This window comes from Anomaloglossus baeobatrachus, chromosome 5 (genome assembly GCF_048569485.1).
Source record: "Anomaloglossus baeobatrachus isolate aAnoBae1 chromosome 5, aAnoBae1.hap1, whole genome shotgun sequence".
NCBI classification, from domain to species: Eukaryota; Metazoa; Chordata; class Amphibia; order Anura; family Aromobatidae; genus Anomaloglossus; species Anomaloglossus baeobatrachus.
This window is the reverse complement of record NC_134357.1, coordinates 489,900,028-489,921,863: the sequence shown is the minus strand read 5'-3', so window position 1 is coordinate 489,921,863 and position 21,836 is coordinate 489,900,028. Positions and strand designations below refer to the sequence as shown.

The 21,836-nt window shown below is 46.6% G+C and overlaps 1 protein-coding gene across 1 annotated transcript in view; it reads left to right on the top strand.

Annotated features, from left to right (window-relative positions):
- Window positions 1-21,836, top strand: part of LOC142311892 (alpha-N-acetylgalactosaminide alpha-2,6-sialyltransferase 2-like) — a 95,429-nt gene that overhangs the window by 58,064 nt on the left and 15,529 nt on the right. Inside the window, exons 6-7 of the mRNA XM_075350715.1 lie at window positions 11-114; window positions 3,543-3,626. Of these exons, the coding sequence (XP_075206830.1) occupies window positions 11-114; window positions 3,543-3,626 (188 nt within the window). The remainder of the gene's footprint in view (window positions 1-10; window positions 115-3,542; window positions 3,627-21,836) is intronic.

Genomic DNA, 21,836 nt, shown 5'->3' with positions numbered 1-21,836 from the left:
ATTTCCACAGGAAACACGCTATATTATCTTACCGGATCATGACAGAGACTATTTAATAGTGCTGGGAGCTCTCACCAACACTATTATTAATGAGGGCAGAGACAAAGGAAAAGAGTAAGTAATTTCAATTACATACAACTGGATTTCCTATTAAGCAGAGCAGACTTTGTAAATTAATTACATTACTTACCCTGAATTTCAGCCTGTATTATACTCCAGAGCTATATTCATTCACCTAAACAATAGGATAAAGGCGGGCTTTGCACATTGCGACATCGCAAGCCGATGCTGCGATGTCGCACGTGATAGTCCCCGCCCCTGTCGCAGCAGCGATATCTTGTGATTCCTGGCGTAGCGAACATTATCGCTACGCCAGCTTCACATGCACTCACCTGTCCTGCGACGTCGCTCTGGCTGGCATCCCGCCTCCTTCCAACGTCAGAGCGACGTCACACGGCAGGCGGCCAATCAATGCGGAGGGGCGGAGATGAGCAGGATGTAAACATCTCGCCCACCTCCTTCCTTCCGTATAGCCGGCGGCGGCAGGTAAGGTGATGTTCCTCGCTCCTGCGGCTTCATACACAGCGATGTGTGCTGCCGCAGGAACAGGGAACAACATCGTACCTGTCGTGGCAGCGTAATTTTGAAAAAGTCGGAGCCTACACCGATGATATGATAACGACGCTTTTGCGCTCGTTAATTGTATCATCTAGGATTTACACACTACGATGTCGAAAGTGACGCCGGATGTGCGTCACTTTCGATTTGACCCCACCGACATTGCACGTGCGATGTTGCAACGTGCAAAGCCGCCCAAAGAGTTGCATACCAATCACAATGTATAGGGGAATAATGAAAAGCAGAACTGCTACGGGAATGCTAGACTGAAAAATACAATGGACTATCTGAAAAAAGTGAAAACATGAAAATGATATGTGCATAACTGCTATGAATAATTGGAATGAGAGATATTTAGCCGTTGTATTGATCAATGCAAAGAAGCCCCAAAACCAAACGCCAAGGTAATCTCTATTTTTGGGGTCCCTAACCTACGTGTAACCTCACCTGCAGTTAAAAAAACTTGCTCTGTATGGGAAGCAAAGGACCAAGCTATATATGTGAAATAAGACACATGACTATGGGTGGGGCAGGGTTCTCAGACCGAAAATGCATACTAATTAAAGAATGTATGTCTGGAACACCATGGTGTGAGCAAGGTGCAAGACTCAAAAAGTCTAGTATTCCCATAGCAGTTCTGCTTTTCATTATTCCCCTACACATTGTGACTGGTGTGCAACTCTTTATCCTATTGTTTAGTTGTATATTTTTGAGTTTTGCACCTTGTTCACACCATGGTGTTCCAGACGTACATTCTTTAATCTATATTCATTCACAACTGTGGAGTCTTCAGAGCTGAAATCTTCCCAAGTTACACTATTCTAGTAACTTGTGTATGTTCTCTCTGTGTTTGCCTGGGTTTCCTCCAGGTTTTCCGGTTTTCTCTTACACTTCAAAAACATAATGATAACGAATTTAGACTGTGAGCCCCAATGGGGACAGTGATGATGATGTTGTCTGTAAAATGCGATAAAATATGATGGCACTATATAAATTATAAAATAAAATATCTTTCTTGTTGATTTCACCTCTCTATTTGACTATATGGAGAGTGTAAGTGCCAGGAATTTGGTTCCCGTGCGACTTATACTCTCTGTTTCCCTGATAATAAGAACTACTGTGAAAATAAGCCCTAGCATAATGTTTCAGTATTTTGGGAGTATGCTTGAAATATAAGCCCTACTCCAAAAACAAGCCCTTGTCACAGTTCAGTAAAAGTGTCCAGGCAGCTACAGCTATACATATAAAAAAGGAAATAGAATACAGCAGCACAGATACGGTAGACCCTTCATCAAGGAAAGTAGACACCCCCAAAAGAATTACACTCAGACACCACAATAATAAGAGTTGGTTAGTGCTCGGGTCTCACCCAGAGATCAGGTAGCACCACTGGCATCACTCCACTCCCGAACATTGTGGCTGCTTTCAGTCAGCAGTGGGAGCAAGCCACTACACTTGACTGTGGTGTAATGCAGCTGGAATGGCAAGGGACCTGACAATGGAGCGCTTTTGACAGGCAGATCTGTGTGTGAGAGCCCATTCACTACCTATTTGCCAACTCTAATTGTCTTGGGTCTAAAGACCCCGTTACACGCAACGACGTATCTAACGATATATCGCCGGGGTCACGGATTCCGTGACGCACATCCGGCATCATTAGCGACGTCGTTGCGTTTGACATCAACGAACGGCCATTAACGATCAAAAATACTCACCTTATCGTTGATCGCTGACATGTCGTTCATTTTAAAAAAATCGTTGATTGTTGCAGGACGGAGGTTGTTCGTTGTTCCCGAGGTAGCACACATCGCTACGTGTGACACCTTGGGAACGACGAACCACAGCTTTCCTGCAGCTGCCGACAATGAGGAAGGAAGGAGGTGGGCGAGATGTTACAGCCGCTCATCTCCGCCCCTCCGCTTCTATTGGCCGTCTGCTTAGTGACGCCGCTGTGACGCTGCACGAACCGCCCCCTTAGAAAGGAGGCGGTTCGCCAGCAACAGCGACGTCGCTAGGCAGGTAAGTCCGTGTGACGGCTCCTAACGATTTTGTGCGCCACGGGCAGCGATTTGCTCCTGACGCACAAACGACGGGGGCGAGTGCTTTCACCAGCGATATCGCTGCGTGTAAAACCCCCTTTAGGGGGTCTGGTGAGTTAGATTCTTTTAGGGTTGTCTGCTTTCTTTTCTTTTAGGGGGCCGGGGTGGGAGGGTCTACTGTATCTGTCCTTCTAGATATATAGCCATAAAATAATTAGAAAATTACCAGTATATCTTTATTACTTGTATCAAATATCACATTTTAAATCAAAAAGAGTATTTCTCTTGTCTTTAACCTTTTGTGATATTTGATACCAGTAATAAAGATATAGTTTTATCATTTATTCATGGCTATATATAATTTGTAAGAGGATCTTTTTTTACTTTTTACATATTTCCTGGACACTTTTTGATTTTTGTTCATCAGTATTGGTTAATATAGCCTGCTGTACATGGAAAAAGGAAATAGGATTTCGAGAAATTCATGATGAAATTCAGATTTTGGAGAGTTTTGATGATTCTCCAGAATTTGATGACATGATTATTTTTGAATAACTGTTGATTAGGTTTTTTTTTTTTGTTCAAGAATAGATGTAATAACACAACCCCGGAATATAAGCCCTAACTAATCTTTCAGACTAAAAATGAATATATGACCCAGTCTTATTTTTGGGAAACTTGATATCAGGTAAGACACAAGAAAAAAAATAATCGTGACATGGAGCCAATGTGCAACTCAACTAAATAGACCGCACAGAAATGTTTTTTTATTAGGAATGAATTAAAAATGTAGAAATAGTGTAAAAAATAAAAAGGGAGAGGGTCCTGCTACTATCAGGCATTTGCTATAACCCTACTTTAACCCCCTTCTTTTTTTGTCCCTAGTCCTGCCAAATATTTTGGCAGCAACCTGACAACAGAACATTTTAAGATCCTTCACCCTGACTTTATGCGTTACCTGAGAAATAGGTGAGTTCTCAACCTTCACTGGTATACTGGTTAAGTATATATGTATGTATATATACAGCGGGTATAATAAGTATTGAACACGTGACCAATTTTCTAAGTAAATATGTTTCTAAAGGTGCTATTGACATGATTTTCTCCCCAGATGTTGGTAACAACCCATCCAATGCACACAGACAAAAAAAATCAAACCATAGATTTCAATATAATAAGTTATGTGTGACTATGACAAATTACAAAAGGAAAAAATATTGAACATGTTTACTGAAATGTATTTAATATTTCATACAAAAGCCTTTGTTGGTGATGACAGAATCAAGACGTTTCCTGTATGGAGAAACTAGTCTCATGCATTGCTCAGGTGTGATGTTGGTCCATTCTACTACAAAAACACTATTCAAATCCTGAAGGTGCCATGGGCTCATTCTATGAACTCTGAGCTTTAGTTCCTTCCATATATTTTTAATTGGTTTCAGGTCAGGGTATTGGCTGGGCCATCCCAGCAGATTCCGTTTTTTTCTCTGAAAACATTTGCGTTTCTTTTGCGGTGTGTGTTGAGATTATTGTCTTGTTGACATGTCCACCCTCGTTTCATTTTCATCATCCTGGTAGATAGCTGCTGGGTTTTTTTATCAATCATTTTTCAATACATCTGTCCATTCATCCTTCCTTCAATTATATGAAATTTGCCAGTGTCGTATGCTAATAAACAACCCCACACCATGATGTTCCCACATCCAAACTTCACTGTTGGTATGGTGTTTTTGGAGTGATCTGCATTTTGGTTTCCAAACATACTGTGTATTATGGCATCCAAAAACATCAATTTTGTTCTCATGTGACTAGACTATATTCACCCATTATTTCAGGCGCTTCTCTAAATGTTGTTAAGTAAACTTGAAATGTGCTTGAACGTGCTTTTTGTTTAGCATCTTGTGTGGTGAGCGTACAAACAGGCCGTGGAGGGTGAGTGCATTACTTTTTATTTTCTTTGAAACAATTGTACCTGCTGATTCCAGGTCTTTTGTAGCTCTCCACAGGTGGTTTTTGGCTCTTGAACAACTCTTCTGATAATTGTTTTCACTCTTCTGTCTGAAATCTTGGGACAGCAGTTGGTCATGGACAATTTATGGTGAGAGGATATTCTTTCCACTTTCAGATTATGGCCCCAATAGTGCTCACTGGAACCTTCAGTACTTTAGATATTCTTCTGTAACCAATGCCGTCAGTATATTTTGCACCAATAAGGTTGTGAAAGTCTAAAGACAGCTCACTGGTTTTATCCATCATGGGATGTTTCTTGTGTGACATCTTGGTATTGAGACAGCTTTTTATAGGCCATCAGTTGAGCCAGCTGATATTATTTTTCAATAAGTGGTAGCATTGTTTTCTAATTTGTGATAGATTTCAGCTGGTGTATTGACATTACATGGCTTTTTGCACCTCTCTTTCTGCATGTGTGCAATAACTTTTTCCTATGTAATTTCTCATTATTACACATAACTTAATTTATTGATATTTATGGTTTAATGTCTTTGCCTGTGTAGATTAGATTGGTTGTTACCAACATCTGGTGAGAAATTCATGTCAATACCATGTTTAGAAACATATTTACTTAGAACATTGGTGATGTGTTCAATACTTATTTGACCCTCTGTATATATAAACTTACTGCTGCTTGCAATACAAAAATGAAACAAGAACACAATATATAGCTCAACACATCTAATATAACAAGTGGTTTCTAAAAAATTCAGCACAGAATGCCAATTCACTGACTGTTGCATTCTCAGAATGATTTACCCATTTTTAGCACTTAGTAGAGCCACTCTGGTTGTTATGACCTGCTGCAGAAGTGATGAATAGCCATACACTTGCTTTTGATAACGTTGTTGAGAAACTTTAGCGCATACCTCATGAGTAATGGCCTTCACATCACTAATATTCTTGGGTTGTTAAGCAAGTGGTCCAAAAAGGTAATGTAGCACCCTGGGGTCGAGGGGGTTAATTGGACTCATCGCCGGGCCGGGGATGCAGACTCTCTGCGCCGTCACGGAGTGGCCTGGCCGGGTTTCGTGACCCCGAAGTGTACAGGGGTGGGAATGTGAGGGTGGATGGGAAGGATGGAGGTGGTGGAATATGGGGTGATGGTGAAGAAAGTCTCTTACCGTGACTCCACCTGCGGTACGCGGCCAATTTATAGCCGCCGCTGCTGTCCTTTGGGGCAGATGTCACTGCAGCTAGGGTGGTCTTGCTTCCAGCTGGTGACGCTAAGCCCCAGCGATATGATGATGGTAGAATGGAGTAATACGTTGGGGTGCAGGACTGAGGGTGACGACAAGAACTGGACGACACAGGTTGGAGTCTCCTTTTACCTTTTACTGGTACTCGGTGTAGTCCAGGAGTTAGTGGCCCGGTCAGCCTGGAAGCAGTAGGGGGATTTCTCTCTGCCTGGTAGTTGTAAGCCTCCTTCTGTGTGCAGGTGTAGGTCGCTGTGGCCTGAAGCTGCACAGCGTCCCTCTTCTATGTGTGTTTGTATCTTCCCTCTGACGGGTAGCGCGAGCCAGTACTGGGGCCCACTCTGTAGCAGCAACCCCGGGCTCTTTCTTGCCACTTCGCTTCCAGATTTCAGATGGGCCAGACGAGGTAGAATCCTCTGCCCTCTGACGTTACTACTGGGCCATTAGCACCCAGTAGTCTGGGATGCCGGTATCCCGCGCTATGCGCTCGGTCCTGGAGAGCTGGGCAGCAGCTCACAGACAGCGGCCGTTCTGTTTGCTTCGTACTACTGTTCTGAGGTCTGGCTTCCTGTTACTCCCTAATCCCTCCTCCAAGTCAGTATGTCCAGAGAGGCTCCCTTCATCACAGGTTATGAGCTTCCTTTACTGGTTCGGAGGAGGAAGTGGTGTTGCATGTTAGTGTACCTGGCAGAGAATTCACCACTGTTTCCAAGCATGGCATTGCTCCCAGTGATGAGAACAACGCCACTGTGGCTCCCAGAACCACTGGGGTGCCACAGTAAGACGCAAAATAAATCCACTGCCTTATACTAATAAGGAAAACAAGGCCAGGGAATGTTCCCAGTGATGCAGTTTGAAGTAGAGCTCACAAGTTATAAGGTCATCATTGCCACTACCTGGACGTGATGGAAGGAGGAAGCGGTTACCGACTGCCCCACATTACTGAGGAGGCAAATGCTCAAAAACATCAAGTGACTGGAAAAGACCTGCAGAAAGATTTGGCAACAAAAGCATTGTCCAACAGGACATTCATCCCAAGTATTCCTTAGCGTTCACCAAGTTTTGGTTTCAGAAGACCTCTTGGAAGATTCTGGAGCTGTCATCACAGTCGCCTGACTTGATATTTGAAGAAAGCAGTTTCAGCAAACCCATGAGGATTGGATTAAGATTCCTCGGGAAGACTGCAGAAAATGGTGTCCGGTTATAAATCTCATCTGCAACAGGTTATAACAGCCAGAGAGGCTCTACAGAAGGCAAAAGATGCTTAATGTGGAGGAAAGAATGATTCTAAAACTGCATTTGACAGCAAAAGTGGCATTTTGGGTTGAATTTGGAGAAATCACTTGTATAGTAGTTGTGTTGAGCTCTTTACCTTGTTCTTGTTTGATTCGTTTATTGCAAACATGAGAAAGTGTGTTACTTTTGCTAATAAATTGAATTTACAATGAGAATGAATAATATATATATATCTTGTCAGTGGTTGTAAGTGGTTAGTGCCCTTGTTGCACTGTTATAGAGGTACATTAGACTTATTTCATCATTTGAGGGGGGAGGGGGGTTCAAGATTTTTTACCTTGTGATATTAGTTGTCATTTTTTGTTGCCAGAATCTTCAAAATGATCCAAGCAATTCATTAATTTGGCAAACAGCATTTTTTTTTCTACTTTGAACTATTTTTACGACTTTTTGGCACCAAAATGGCGCAAAAATTGTACCGAAATCGTACTCAAAATAACTCCAGGGGAGGGGACTGCAGTGGAGTTGAACCAAATTTTGTGACTCTTTACAAAGTCGCAATGGATGAATCTGGCGAAAACATCTGGAATTGTTAAACTTCGTCCATAAAGCAGAAATACAGGTGCACGCATATAAAACAGACTAAAAAAAAGGAGCAAATAGAATAATTAATAATAATTTGTGTTTATATAGCTCCAACATAGTCCGTAGCACTTTACAAAGGGGACATATTCAGACAATATCAGACATATATTTAGACACATATATTACAGACACATATATTACAGAATAAAGGCCGCTTTACACACAACAATATCGCTAGCGATCTCGTTAGCGATGTGACACACCCAGATCGTTGCTACGATATGCCGAGATCGGTAGCGGTCACACGTACCCATCTCACAAACGACGCAACATCATTCAGCGATATATTGTTTGCCAAGGCGGTCGTGTGGACACCGTCACACAGCATTCCTCCCAATGATTCCGGCATCGACAGAGGCGTATAATTGTCCATAGCATACACCCTGGCGTGACACCAATCAGAGCGGAGGAGGCGTGGAGCATTGTTCGTAACAACACGCCCGCGTCGCTGATGAAGGATGCACTGACGATGTTGTTCGACGTTGGCAGGGTGTCAAACGTAGCAATATGTCTGCTGCGTTCGAAACGACGAACGTTATGAGTCGCTCGTAGGTGTCACACGGAACGACGTCACTAACGACGACGGAAGTGCGTCACGAAAACCGTGACGCCGGCGACCTATCGTCAGATAAATCGTAGCTTGTAAAGCTCCCTTTACACAATTCAACAGACACCAAGAGAAGTGAGGTTCCTGCCTGCAAGCTTCAATCTATGAGGAAATAGGGGAAGCACAAAAGGTAAATGGTAAAAATTGCTTGTATTGTCTGGCCAGCCATCAGTATAATAAATAGGGGATTCACATATTATTGCATGAACCTGTCACCAGCCAGTATATGTACAAGTACAGGTACAAAGGGCTAAGTGCATGGAGGGTGTAAACAGATGAGAAAAAGGACCAGATATTGTAAGGGCAAAATGGGTATAGTTAGATAAGTGAGATGAGGTGATAGTCCAGGCTAAAGAAATGCATTTTTATTTCACACTTAAAATGATGGATATTGGGAATTGAGCAAATTGTTGTGGGTAGTGCATTACAGAGAATTTGCGCAGCTCAGAATAAATCTTGGAGATGGGAGTAGGAGATTCAGATTATAGAAGAGGTCAGTCTAAATGCCGTCTTACATGCTACGATATATATCTAACGATATGTTGTCGGGGTCACGTCGTTAGTGACGCACATCCGGCCTCGTTTGACATATCGTAGCGTGTAACACAAATGAGCAACTGTGAACGAGCAAAATACTCACCTTATCGTTGCTCGGTGACACGTCGCTCATTTTCAAAAAATCTAACGTCCTTCTGTGCTCCGGTTGTTCATCGTTCCCAAGGCAGCACACATCGCTCCGTGTGACACCCCGGGAACGATGAACTGCAGCTTACCTGCGGCCGCCGGCAATGCGGAAGGAAGGAGGTGGGCGGGATGTTTATGACCCGCTCATCTCTGCCCCTCCACTTCTATTGGCCGGCCGCTTCAGGAGGAGGATGTTCGCCGCCCACAGCAGGTTGTTCGGGAGGTAAGTACGTGTGACGGGGTTACAGAGTTTGTGCGACACGGGCAACAAATTGCCTGTATCACACAAACGATGGGGGCGGGTGCGATCGCACATGCGAACGCACGATAAATTGATACGTGTAAAGCGGCCTTTAGATTATTAGTGAAACGGCAGGCATGAGTAGGGAGATAGACAGAGATGTAGGAGGAGATGTAGGATGGTGCAGAACTGTGGAGAGGTTTCTGGGTGAGAGCTATAAGTTTATATTGTACTCTTAGTGGATGTGCAACCAGTGCAATGACTGGCACAGGGTAGAAGCATCAGTGTAGCGGATGGAGAAGAATATGATCCGGCTGCTGAATTCAGGATGGATTTGAGAGAGGAGAATTTAGTAAAACATGAGAAGTTCAGTTTCTGACAGACTCAGTTTTAGATAGAGGGACGTTATGATGTTAAAGACAGTAGAAAGGCAATCGCTGGTATTTTATAATAATGTAGGGGCTGATGTCAGGAGCAGAAATGTATAATTCGGTGTCATCAGCATACAGATGGTACTGAAAAGCGAATCTACTGATGGTTTGTCCAGTCGTGGTGGTGTAGAAAGAGGGAAGAGGAGGGGACCTAGGACTGAACCCTGAGGAATCCCGACAGAGAGGGGAAGAGGAGCCGGCAAAAGATACAGAGAAGGAGCGATCAGAGAGGTAGGAGGAGAACCAAGAGAGAGCGGTGTCCTTAAGCCTGATAGAGCAGAGCATAGTGAGGAGGAACTGGTGATCAACAATGTCAGATGCAGCAGAGAGATCCAGGAGAATCATCAGGGAGCAGTGACCATTAGATTAGCTGTTAGTAGATCATTAGAGACTTTACTAAGGGAAGTTTCAGTAGAGTGTAAAGAGCAGAAACTAGATTGTAAAGGGTCAAGAAGAGTGTTATCTGAGAGGTAGCGGATAAGACGGGAGTGGATCAAGCGTTCCAGAAATATAGAGATGAAGGGGAGACTAGAGACAGTTCTGTAGTTCGCAGTTTTGGTCCAGGGATGTTTTTTTTTAGTAATTGCATGTTTGAAGGAGGAGGGAAAGACACCAGAGTGGGGAGTGAGGTAAAATATTTTAGATAGGTGAGTGATGACAGTGGGGGGAAGGGACTGAAGGAGATGTGAGGGAATGAGGTCACTGGTGCAGGTAGTAGGATGCAATGGTACGTGAAAATTGTAGGCCACCATACAAGAGAGAGCGGCAGCAGTGGTGGTGTCTGACTGCTGGATCCAGGTCACAGTAAGAGCCAGGAAATTAAGGGAATTCGAAAGTAAAAAGTCCTAGATCTAGGAGAGTTTTTCATGCTGATCGTGGGTTCCAGGGGGAACAGTTAAAGGAGACAGAAGGCATGCAAAAAATATTAAATGAGATTTGACGGGTTTCTGAAAGTAGCAGGGAAGGCTTTAAATTTATTATTACACGAATGATCTGGGAAAGGGGAGATATCTCCTACGACTAGGAGCAGTAGAATAGAAAGTGAGCAGAGGGTTCAGTGATTTGTGAGAGCGTCTCTTGTGTTGTATGGTGGGAGTGAATTGATTGTTTTAGTATAAGAATGGGAACAGAGCATAAGAGCTGTTGTCGCGGGCTGGGAGGATGCCGCCGCTGCGCGCTCGCTAACGCTCGGGTCCGGCGCTGCTGCAGCTGCTGCTGCTCGGTGGCTCGAGCAGTGGGCCGGATCCGGGGACTCGAGCGGCGCTCCTCGCCCGTGAGTGAAAAGGGTGGTTGGTTTGGGGGATTTAGTCTGTGACGCCACCCACGGGTTGTGGTGAAGATGGGCATCACCGCTGCTGGTGACGGGGATCCCGGGAGCGATGGTAGGGAGCAGATGGGATGTTGTTTTCCCCCTCCGTGGGGTCGGTGGTCCCGGGGCCCGGTGGTGTGACGGGGAGGCAAGGTTGGTGAGGTGCAGGGTTGCAGGGACAGGGCGGCGCGGTGCCGGATGGCACGGGTGTACTCACTCAGCAAGAGATGCACAAAGTCCTCGGTAAACCAAACGGCTGGATGGACGGGTCCCGCAGCCGGCTGCTGTGTCTCTCCCCGGACAGGTGATGGCGGCTGTCTTTCCCTGCACCTTTGTGTACTTGTTTGACTACGATGGATCCCCAACGGTAGTCCGCTCCCCGGTGTATGGATGCCGGAGGAGCCTGTTTGCCCGCAGGCGCTGGCCCTTGGGTCTCTAGCCTTAGGCGGTAGCTGTATACCCTCACGGTGTGGGCGGTTGCCTTCTATCGGGTCTTTGGCTGTTAGGAAACCCCTGGGGTTCCGGTCACACTCGGATTTGACTATTGTCGGCGGCTCCAAGCCTGGTCGGGGTCCGATGGCCCTGCCTGTGTGTGCTGGCTTCACTTCGCTCCCCGGTCGGTACCGGCGGGCCAACGCCCAACCCCGGTCCTACGGTTCCGCGTCGATTCACCACTCCTGCAGACGGCCACCACCGTCTGCCAACCTTGCTGTCAGTGCCTGGGCCACAAACCCAGACACCCAAGTGTTTACTCCTCACACTTCAAACTCCAAACTCTATCTAACACTTTTCCCGCCTCCAGGCCTGTGAACTCCTTGGTGGGTGGGGCCAACCGCTTGGCTCCGCCCCACCTGGTGTGGACATCAGACCCTGGAGGGAGGCAACAAGGGTTTTGTGTTTGGCTAATGTTACTGTCTGGTGGGGGTGGGGGTGTTTGTGTGTTACCTGTGACGACCTGGCTAGTCCAGGGCGCCTCACTGTACATAAGAGACGGGATGAGAGAGGGACTGATATAGATGGAGTGCACAGAGTATGAGAAAGGGCGGTAGATGGGAGGGATTGAAGCAACTACCATATAAATAAATGATACAAATAGATATGGTGAAAACATTTTGCAGCACAATTGAACTAGGAACAAGTTTAATTATCATGTATGACTCACCTGTCTCCTGTCCTGGCTAACTGCCATGTGTAACTGCCAGGCACTTCGATTACAATCTGGCACTGCCATGTGTAACTGCCAGGCACTTCGATAACAATCTGGCACTGCCATGTGTAACTGCCGGGCACTTCAATAAAATCTGCACATGTGCCTTCCCCTTAGCTGTGTCTAAAATTATAGGAAGGTTTTGTGCTTAGGTCCAGGTCTAATTTAACTTCTTAACTCATCAATCTTAAGACAGCAGGAGGCAATAAGATGCAAAGACAAACAAGCAACTTGCAAGCAAACATGGATTACAAAATCTTTGAACTAGTGAGATCACCTTACAACAGGGAACAAACTCATTAAGGCTATGTGCACACGCTGCGTTTTTTTGACGCTGCGTTTTTGTGCGTTTTTGGCCGCTAAAAACGCAGAAAAACGCACCTGCGTCGAAAAAACGCGATTTGGTGCGTTTTTTTGCTGCGTTTTGCTGCGTTTTTGCTCACTGCGTCCTTATGCGTTTTTTATCAGTGAACAAAAAAAAAAAAGGTCTGATGTCATTTCCTTCTTCAATGTGTTCTTCATTCTCCACTAGTGTATGCAGAAGAGCAGACAGCTGCAGAACTACAAGGCTCAGCATCCTCGATCCAATAGTGTATGCAGGACAGCAGACAGCAGCTGTCGAACTACAAGGCTCAGAATCCTCCATCCAATAGTGTATGCAGGAGAGCAGACAGCAGCTGTCCAACTACAAGGCTCAGCATCCTCCTTCCAGGACTGTATGCAGGATTTCTTTGCCCCCCCCAAAAAAAAAATGACGTGGGCTTCGCCATATTTTTGTATGCTAGCCGGGTACAGCAGGCAGGTATGGGCTGCCCCCAACCCCCAGCTGCCTATTTGTACCCGGCTGGGAACCAAAAATATAGGGAAGCCCTTTTTTTTTAAATTATTTCATGAATTTCATGAAATAATTTTAAAAAAAAAATGACGTGAGCTTCGCCCCATTTTTGAGTCCAGCCGGGTACAACTAGGCAGCTGGGGATTGGAATCCACAGTGCAGGGTGCCCATGCTTTCTGGGCACCCCCGCTGTGAATTGCAGTCCCGCAGCCACCCCAGAAAATGGCGCTTTCATAGAAGCGCCATCTTCTGGCGCTGTATCCAACTCTTCCGGCTGCCCTGATGCCGGGTGGCTAGCCAGGTAATAATGGAGTTAGGGCTAGCTGTATATTATCAGCTAGCCCTAAGCCCGAAATTCATGGTGTCACGCCAATATTAGACATGGCCACCATGAATTTCTAGTAAAGATAAAAAAAAAACACAACACAGAAAAATATTTTTATTAGAAATAAAACACAACACAATTAGTGACTCCATCTTTATTGAAATAAACCCCCCTCCGCAGTAATCCTGGGTCAGGGTCCCGCGCCGTCCAATCCGGATCCAATATCATCTGATCGGTTTGCTGGAAGGCAAAGCGATCAGATGATGTGTCAGGATCAAGTGCCTGAATCCCATCACACATCAGCTGATTGTATAAAAGCCGATTATACAATCAGCAGATGCATCAGTAGAAAAAAAAAAAAAATAATACTCACTTATGTGCTGAATTACCGGCAGCTCCCGGAGCGATGGGGCGGGAGTCTGTTCCTGTCCGATCGCTGCAGCAGCTGCCGGTAATCAGGGATGAAGTCTCCTGACGCATCCGCTGATACCGGCCGGGCGCCCGCGTCAGCCCGAGACTCGATCAGCTGATGCGTCAGGTGACTGCATCAGGTGATCCATCGCCAGGTCCTGCAAGCAAGGTCCTGCCCCGGGGAGACTGCACACAGCCGGAGCGGGAGCGGCGATACCGTGACAGGAGCTGGGAGCGGGCATGGCACCGCGAGGCTGCAGACAGGTGAGTATAACTTTTTTTTTTTTATTCTACTGTTAACTTTTGTTTTCGCAGCCGCTTCCACCTCCTGCCTGTACATGGCGCCGCACGGCAGCATACATGCACAGGACGGGAGATGGACGCGGCGGTGACGGTACCGGGAGGATTCATGCTTCTGTCTATACTGACAGAAGGAATCCTCTTCCTGTACACGTCACTTTACTACCCACCTCCTGCGCTTATAGCTGCGTTTTTGGTCTTAGAAACGCACCAAAACGCAGCTATTTGCGTTTCTCATTGCGTCTTTCAACATCCCATTGAACTCAATGGATGAAAAGCGCAGTGAAAAACGCGGGAATAATTGACATGCTGCGTTTTTGTGGTCACCACAAAAACGCAGCTGAAAAAAAAACGCTGTGTGGGGACAGCAAAAATGAATACTCATAGACTTTGCTGGGGAAGCAAAGTCCTGCAGTTTTGAGGCCAAAAACGCACCCGAAAAACGCGCAAAAACGCCGAGAAAAACGCACCGTGTGCACATAGCCTAAGATGGATGAGATGAATACCATTGAGACACACTGGAAAGTTGGGTCGGTTAATTACAGCCCATGAATGAGTACCTTCTCCTTAGCTGTGTCTAAATATATGAATTGGGTGCTAACAAATAGAATATAAAAAACAGATAAAACTAGACAAAAAATAGGCACAAAGGCAATGATGGGTCTTTGACTGATACGTTTATAGCGGCCACTGTCCTGTGGTTGGTTCTGTTATGGGGGCACAAGAGTTGTCAATGTTATCGGGACTCTGCAGTTGGCTTTGAAATGAGCAATGTGATTGTCAGTTGTCAATGTTACAGGGGTACTCATGCAGAAACTGCTCAGTGCCCTCCGCTCATCACTGCAGCAGGATTGGAAAGATATGGTGGCTGAGCTGAGGGGAGATATCACTGCCATAGGCAGTCGCACAGCACACATTGAAACTAAAATGCAGGAGCTGACAAAGTCACACAATAGCCTCATTGATGCCAATGCAGCACTGGAGGAACAAGTGCAAAAGCTCCATACCAAGGTCTTGGATTTAGAGGACAGGTCCCGCAGAAACAACATAAGAATCAGAGGAATTCCAGAGGCCATACCAGACAAGGGGCTGCAGAGCTTTCTAGGCTCCTTGCTGCAGGAGCTGCTCCCAGACCTGTCTGCAACTGATTTCCTGGTGGACAGAATACACAGAGTCCCTAAGCCTAAATCCCTCAGTGCTGATGCCCCCCGGGACACTTTGGCTCGCCTGCACTTTTACAAGACCAAAGAAGCCGTGCTGCAAGCCCTGAGAAGGAGGCCGCCTCTGTCTGAGCAATTCCGGCACCTGTCCATTTTTCCGGATCTGTCTGCAGGAACCCTGGCAAAAAGGAGGGAATTTGCCCCTTATACCAAAATTCTCAGGGATGAAGCTATATCCTATAGATGGGGTTTCCCTGTAAAGATCCTGCTTTTCCGTGCAGGAAATGTGAAGCCCCACAAGTGCTGTGTCGGTGCATTACCTTCAGGGACTCCACGCAGCTGGATCTTGTCACAGGTAGGAGATCTTCTTTTAGGATTGTCGTGACGCCACTCTCAGAATTGCGGTCAGTGGGGACCGCCACTGCAGGTTAAGGGATGCCTGGGGCTGATGGTGGGTGCAGCCAGTTGTAATAGCCTCCTGAGAGTGAGGCAAGCCCCAGGGCCCTGTGTAGGTGTGTAGAACCACAAGGCGCAGAATAACTCCACACAAGCAGAATGTCTTTCAGGGGTTTTACTCACAGAAGGTGGCAGAGTGAGTAACCCGGGCGTAGCTGGGATGAACCAGGCTGGAACCAGGTGTCCTTCAGGCTGACTGATGAGGGTGACTACCGACTCGCCTTCCTTAGCCCTTCTGTGGTTTGTGGTAACCCCGACTTTTAGTCCCTATGGGGGTCACCCAGGGAAGTAACTGCTCCCCTCGTTTGTTTGCCGTTTGCTTGTCGCCTGGACCAGATCACTCCAGCTGCTTGCCTCCTGTGAACTATGGGCCCTAACTGTGGCTACGTGGCTGCGGCTTTTGTGGTGTTGTGGCGTGGGCTTTAAGGGCCCCACACCGGCAGGTTTAGCAAGGAAAGGTGGATCTATCCCCGCATCGGGATCTGCCGCCCGTTTGGGCCTGGTACTCCCTGACAGTCTCCTTACTTTCCACTACACTGCTCTCTCTCCAGCTGTGTGTGGTGTTCGGGCAGCTCTACCAGGTGACCGTTCTCCCCCGTCGGTAGTCACTGCGCGGACGCTGTTAGACTGCAACAGCTCCAGGGTCTGCTTCTGCTCTTCCTGGACTGCTGCACTAAACTGGCTCACTCGTGGGACCTGCACTGCTGCTCCTGTCTGAGCTCCACTTCCATGCTCCTCACTCCTCCACACTCTGCTTCAGACTGTTTACTCCTCCTTCTCTTTTCCCCTTGTGCCTGCCTACGCCACCTAGCAACCAGGCTCTCTACCACACCCCTTGAGAGGAGATGGAGGCTTCGCCCCCTCCACTCCTCAAGTGGAGGTGAAGGCTTTGCCCCCTCCTGGGATCCCCAGGGGTCCTCCCAAAGGTACATGTGTGAAACCTGATCACTATGCGCCTGTGTAGTCACACCTCGGTCAGCCTTCTGGATTACCTGTTTGTACTGTCCCCAGCATGGGTGCAGTACTCAGTGGTGCCTGACCAGGTCAGGGGCGCCACAGAAACACCCACGTCTGCCATTCCCCACAACAGTTGGCAAAGCTCCTATCCTCATGGAACATGGCAAATCTCCCGGCCAGATCTCCAAGAGCCACAGGATCATCCCAAAGGGATAAAGTGAATGAAGATTGGTCCGTCGCGTGAGTTATGTGATATGTCTGAGTTGCGGCTGAGACTTAGTTGCTACTTTTAAGGTCCGCTGGTTCTGTTCAACCAGGACCCTGAGCCCCCATGGCGGTACATTTCCACCATACCGCAGGCCCCCTTTTTGGGCTTTTTTCTATGTGGACTGATGCTCCCTACATCAGTAATGTTAGTGATGTTAATGTTGTCAGTGTTACCTCTTTCCTGCCTAACCTTCCTTTCTCCCCCCGCAGCTCTAGGCAAGAGACTTTTTTTCATGTACAATGGTACTGAACTGTATGTCTATAAATGTTAGGGGCCTGAACTCGCCGGCCAAAAGATCCATGTTTTGGCGGGAAGTGGTTAAATCCAAATGTGACGTGATTTGTGGTCAAGAGTCTCATCTCCTCCAGGGGGACTCGCACAGGTTAAATAATGCTAAATTTCCTTTCATACTGCTGGCTTGTGGGAAAAAAAAAAGGCTGGAGAATTCATTTGTGTAAAAAATACTGTTGCGTTCACACTACATTCCCAACATTTAGACCCTGAAGGTAGATACGCCATTATTAATTGCTCCATAAATGGATCTAAGTATACTATTGCAACCCTTTACGCCCCCAACTCTGGTCAGATCAGCTTTCTGCGGAGGTTTCTTTCCAAGCTTTCATCCGTTACAGAGGGTAAGCAAATAATCTGCGGGGATTTTAACATGTTAATGTCCAGCACTCTGGATTGCTCCAATACTGCTGTAAAGAGGAAGGAAATGAGCACAATAATTTCAGAAAGGCATCTCCATGATATATGGAGATACCAACATGCAAATGAGAGGGACTACACATTCTTCTCACCTCGGTTCACCTCATACAGCAGATTGGACTACTTTCTGGTTGAAAGCTCACTTATTTTGGATTGCTCAGATTCAAAAATTGGACTTATAGCTTGGTCGGACCATGCCCCCATATACCTGACAGTCCAGGAGCAAAGCGACACGCCCGTTTTTACCCGGTGGCGCATGAATGACTCCCTCCTAGCCTGTAGACAAATCTCTGAGGAGTTGCAGGCCGACCTCGCAGAGTTTTTTAAATTTAATGACAACAAGGAGGTGACAGAGGAAACGCTATGGTCTGCACACAAGGCCTTTATTAGGGGGTCATTCATCAAAATTGCCACTAGGGAGAAAAGGAGGCGTCAGGCAACTTCCAAAGCTCTACTGTCCCACATAGCGCTTTTAGAAGCCCACAATAAATCTTCCCCAAACATGTCAACATCTGACGAACTCAGGAAACTAAGAACACAGCTCCGCCAATTGCTGATGGTAGACTATGAGAAAAATTTAAGATCCCTCAAACAGCGGGACTATATGATGGGTGACAGGGCGGGTGCCTTACTAGCCAGGAGGGTTAAAAAACGAGAAATGCAAAACAAAATTGAATACCTCGTGACGGGTTCTAATGCCACAATACGCAACCCAACGGAAATAGCCAATGCATTCGCTGATTTTTATCAGTCTCTCTACAACCTTAAAAATGACCCCACTGCCCCAAAGCCTACCCAATCGGCAATTAATTCCTTCTTAAACAATATTAATCTTCCTCGGTTATCTACAGTACATCTAGAGCAACTAAATTCCCCTTTCTCCCTGGAAGAGGTTCGCCAGGCGGTGATCACAGCCAAAAGAAATTCAGCTCCAGGCCCAGACGGCCTCACTAACTCCTATTATAGGCAATTCACTGAAACCCTGTCTCCTTTCCTCCTGAGACTTTTCTCCTCTTGGCGAGCCACAGCAGATATTTCACCAAATAATCTAGAGGCCATTATAACTACCCTGCCAAAGCCAGGAAAACCCCCTACATCACCAGGAAACTTCAGGCCAATATCCCTCCTAAACTGCGACTTAAAATTGTACGCCAAAATAATCTCAGCTAGAATACATAAAGTCCTTCCATCACTGATTTCCCCGGATCAAGTGGGGTTTGTGGCGGGGAGGCAGGCGAAAGATGGGACGAGACGTATGCTGGACCTGATTGCGGTGGCTGAGGGGAGGAAAATCCCCAGTGTATTCCTGTCCTTGGACGCAGAGAAGGCGTTTGACAGGGTGCACTGGGGATATCTGAAATCTGTACTGGCCAAGTTTGGATTTGAAGGCCCCATACTTACCGCCATAATGGCACTATACTCTAACCCTAACGTCAAAGTTCTGGCATCCGGATTTATATCTCGGAGTTTTGAATTATCCAATGGGACACGCCAGGGGTGTCCGCTCTCCCCTATCATCTATGCCCTTGCTATAGAGCCTCTGGCGCAGACTATCCGTGAATGCCCTCGGATCTCGGGGATTCGAGTGGGGAGTACAAACCATGTGATCAGTCTATATGCGGATGATGTGATTTTATCCTGCACTAATGTAGAGGTGTCCCTAAAACACGTAATGGAGATCCTGTCCTCCTTCGCTCAAGTCTCGTATTACAAGCTTAATATTACCAAGTCCTTAATTTTTCCGCTCTTCCTGCCCGCCTCAACTAGAGCCACTCTTTCTCATCTTTACCCTTTCAAATGGGAAGACGAGGGTATCCCCTACCTGGGTATTATACTGGCCCCGCTACACTCCGTGATCCGGAAAAATCTGCTGACCCTGCACACCTCACTGGATAGAGAACTTACTCGCCTTTCTCTTCTCCCGCTCTCTTGGGTGGCGAGAATGCAGACCTTTAAAATGATCTGCCTCCCAAAAATTATCTACTTACTTCGGTGCCTGCCCCTAACAATTCCGCAACGGTATCTCACCAAAATTCATTCGCTAATGAGTAAATTTATATGGGCTGGGAAAAAACCTAGAATAGCCCTGAGATGCATGCATGCCCCGTTAAGTGGTGGAGGAATGGGTATTCCTAATATTCTAACATACCACAGAGCCGCTATCCTGGAACCGGCTCGAGATTGGTGGAGGAATGATTCAGACTTAAGATGGTTACAGATTGAGTACACCTGGGCACAGGTCCACTCCCCTAAACAATTCATAGACTCCCTGCTCCTAACCCCTTCGCCCCCCGGCGATCTTCTACCCACCACAGCAGCTCTAAAGAAAGCTTGGTCCTTGTGGAGCAAGCCAGTGTCACATGCTTTAGGTCCCAGCATTCCCCTTAGATCGCTAGAAGCCTTCATTCCGAACTTGAATCTTGCCGCCTGGACACGTGGAGGTCCAATCACCCTAGCAGATCTCTATAGAGAAGGCGTCCTACTCCCGTACTCAGAAATGTGTGATAAATTTAACCTTCCCCGACACAGTCTATTCCAGTTTTTTCAAATACGTCACTTTCTTCAGTCCGCTCCTCATCTCCCGGCTCCCACGACAGCTGACCACGCCTCAATTAAAAAATTCTTTCAAAATAGCAAAATCAAAGGCCTTTCATATATCCATAATATGCTAAACTCCCCACAACCGGACAAACAATTGCCGTATATGCTCAAATGGGAAAGAGATCTAGCTTCTCCGCTTCCGCCGCAAGAATGGTTCGCGGCCTCAAAATGGATCCACAAGTTCTCTTCTTGTCTCAATCATATAGAGCAATTAAAAAAGGTTCATCTGAGGTGGTACAACTCCCCTACTAAACTGGCTTCTTTTTCCCCACATGTGTCACCACTGTGCTGGAGGGGCTGCAACCACAGGGGCACCTTATGTCATATGTGGTGGTTTTGCCCTAAGTTATCTAACTTCTGGCAGGAGGTGTTCAATCTAATCCATGAGGTTACTAGTCTCCGCCTTTCTCCAAACCCAACCTTAGCGGTGCTACACATTGGCTTAGATGGGATCCCGGATCTTTTAAAAAACATCATTTCTCACATTCTCATAGCTGGCAGGTACTGTGTGGCATACAAGTGGAGGTCGGTGAGCCCCCCTACAAAAAGAGATCTAATTGAGAGGATCAACCTACACTGGCTATACGAAACCAACTTGGCCCCCAACCTAGAGAAGAGAACGGTGAGACTTAAACAATGGCACCCGTGGGCCACTTCCCTTTATGCAACGGCCCTCCCCCAGATACCGACACCTACACCATAAATAAATTGATTATGCCTAAGAATATCTTGTAGAGCTGCTTCCCCCACCCCCTCTCTTTCCCCCCTCCCTCCCTGCTCCTATGTTCAGGTTGTTGTTGTAAGGGGTATTTAATGTCCCAGATTGATATTCTGATAATGGCTCGAGGCTATTCCACCTCTTGCTACTCAATGCTCCTGTTCTTGATGTTGTTGTATGAGAAGTTTGTATTTTTCTGAAAACTCAATAAAAACCTTTATGATAAAAAAAAAAAAAAAAAAAAAAAATGTTACAGGGGTACTGTGGGTGATACAACATTTATGCTATTACTATGGCCTCTTTTACACATCCGGGTCTCCGGTACGTGTTTGGTCCTTTCCTCACATACCGGAGACACGGGTACACGTAGACCCATTAAAATCAATGGGTCTGCGCTCACGTGCATGTTCTGCCATGGACCGTGTGTACGTGTGGAGCATATGTGTGTCCGTGTGCTCCACACGTCAACATGTCAGTTTTTCTCCGGCATCACGGTTGTCACACGGAATGCAAACGGACCACACGGAGGTGTTCTGTGTGACACACACCGGAGAAAACACACGTGTTTGAGAAAAAAAACCAAAAACTTTACTCACCTTCTCCAGCCCTGCTGTATCTGCCGCTGCTGTCACTTGCTTCCGACCGCCGCTCATTATGCTCATTGCATATTCACTTCACTGCGGGCCGGAATCAGCAGCAGCGGGGAGTCGGCAGGACCGGAGACCGAAGATCAGCACCACGGACAGCGACGCCAGGGACAGGTGAGCAGAAAGTTCCCGTTCTCCGTGTGTTATCACGGATGACACACGGAAAACACACGTGTGCCATAAACACGGGTCACGGAGGGCAAAACGCACCTCTGACACGTCCG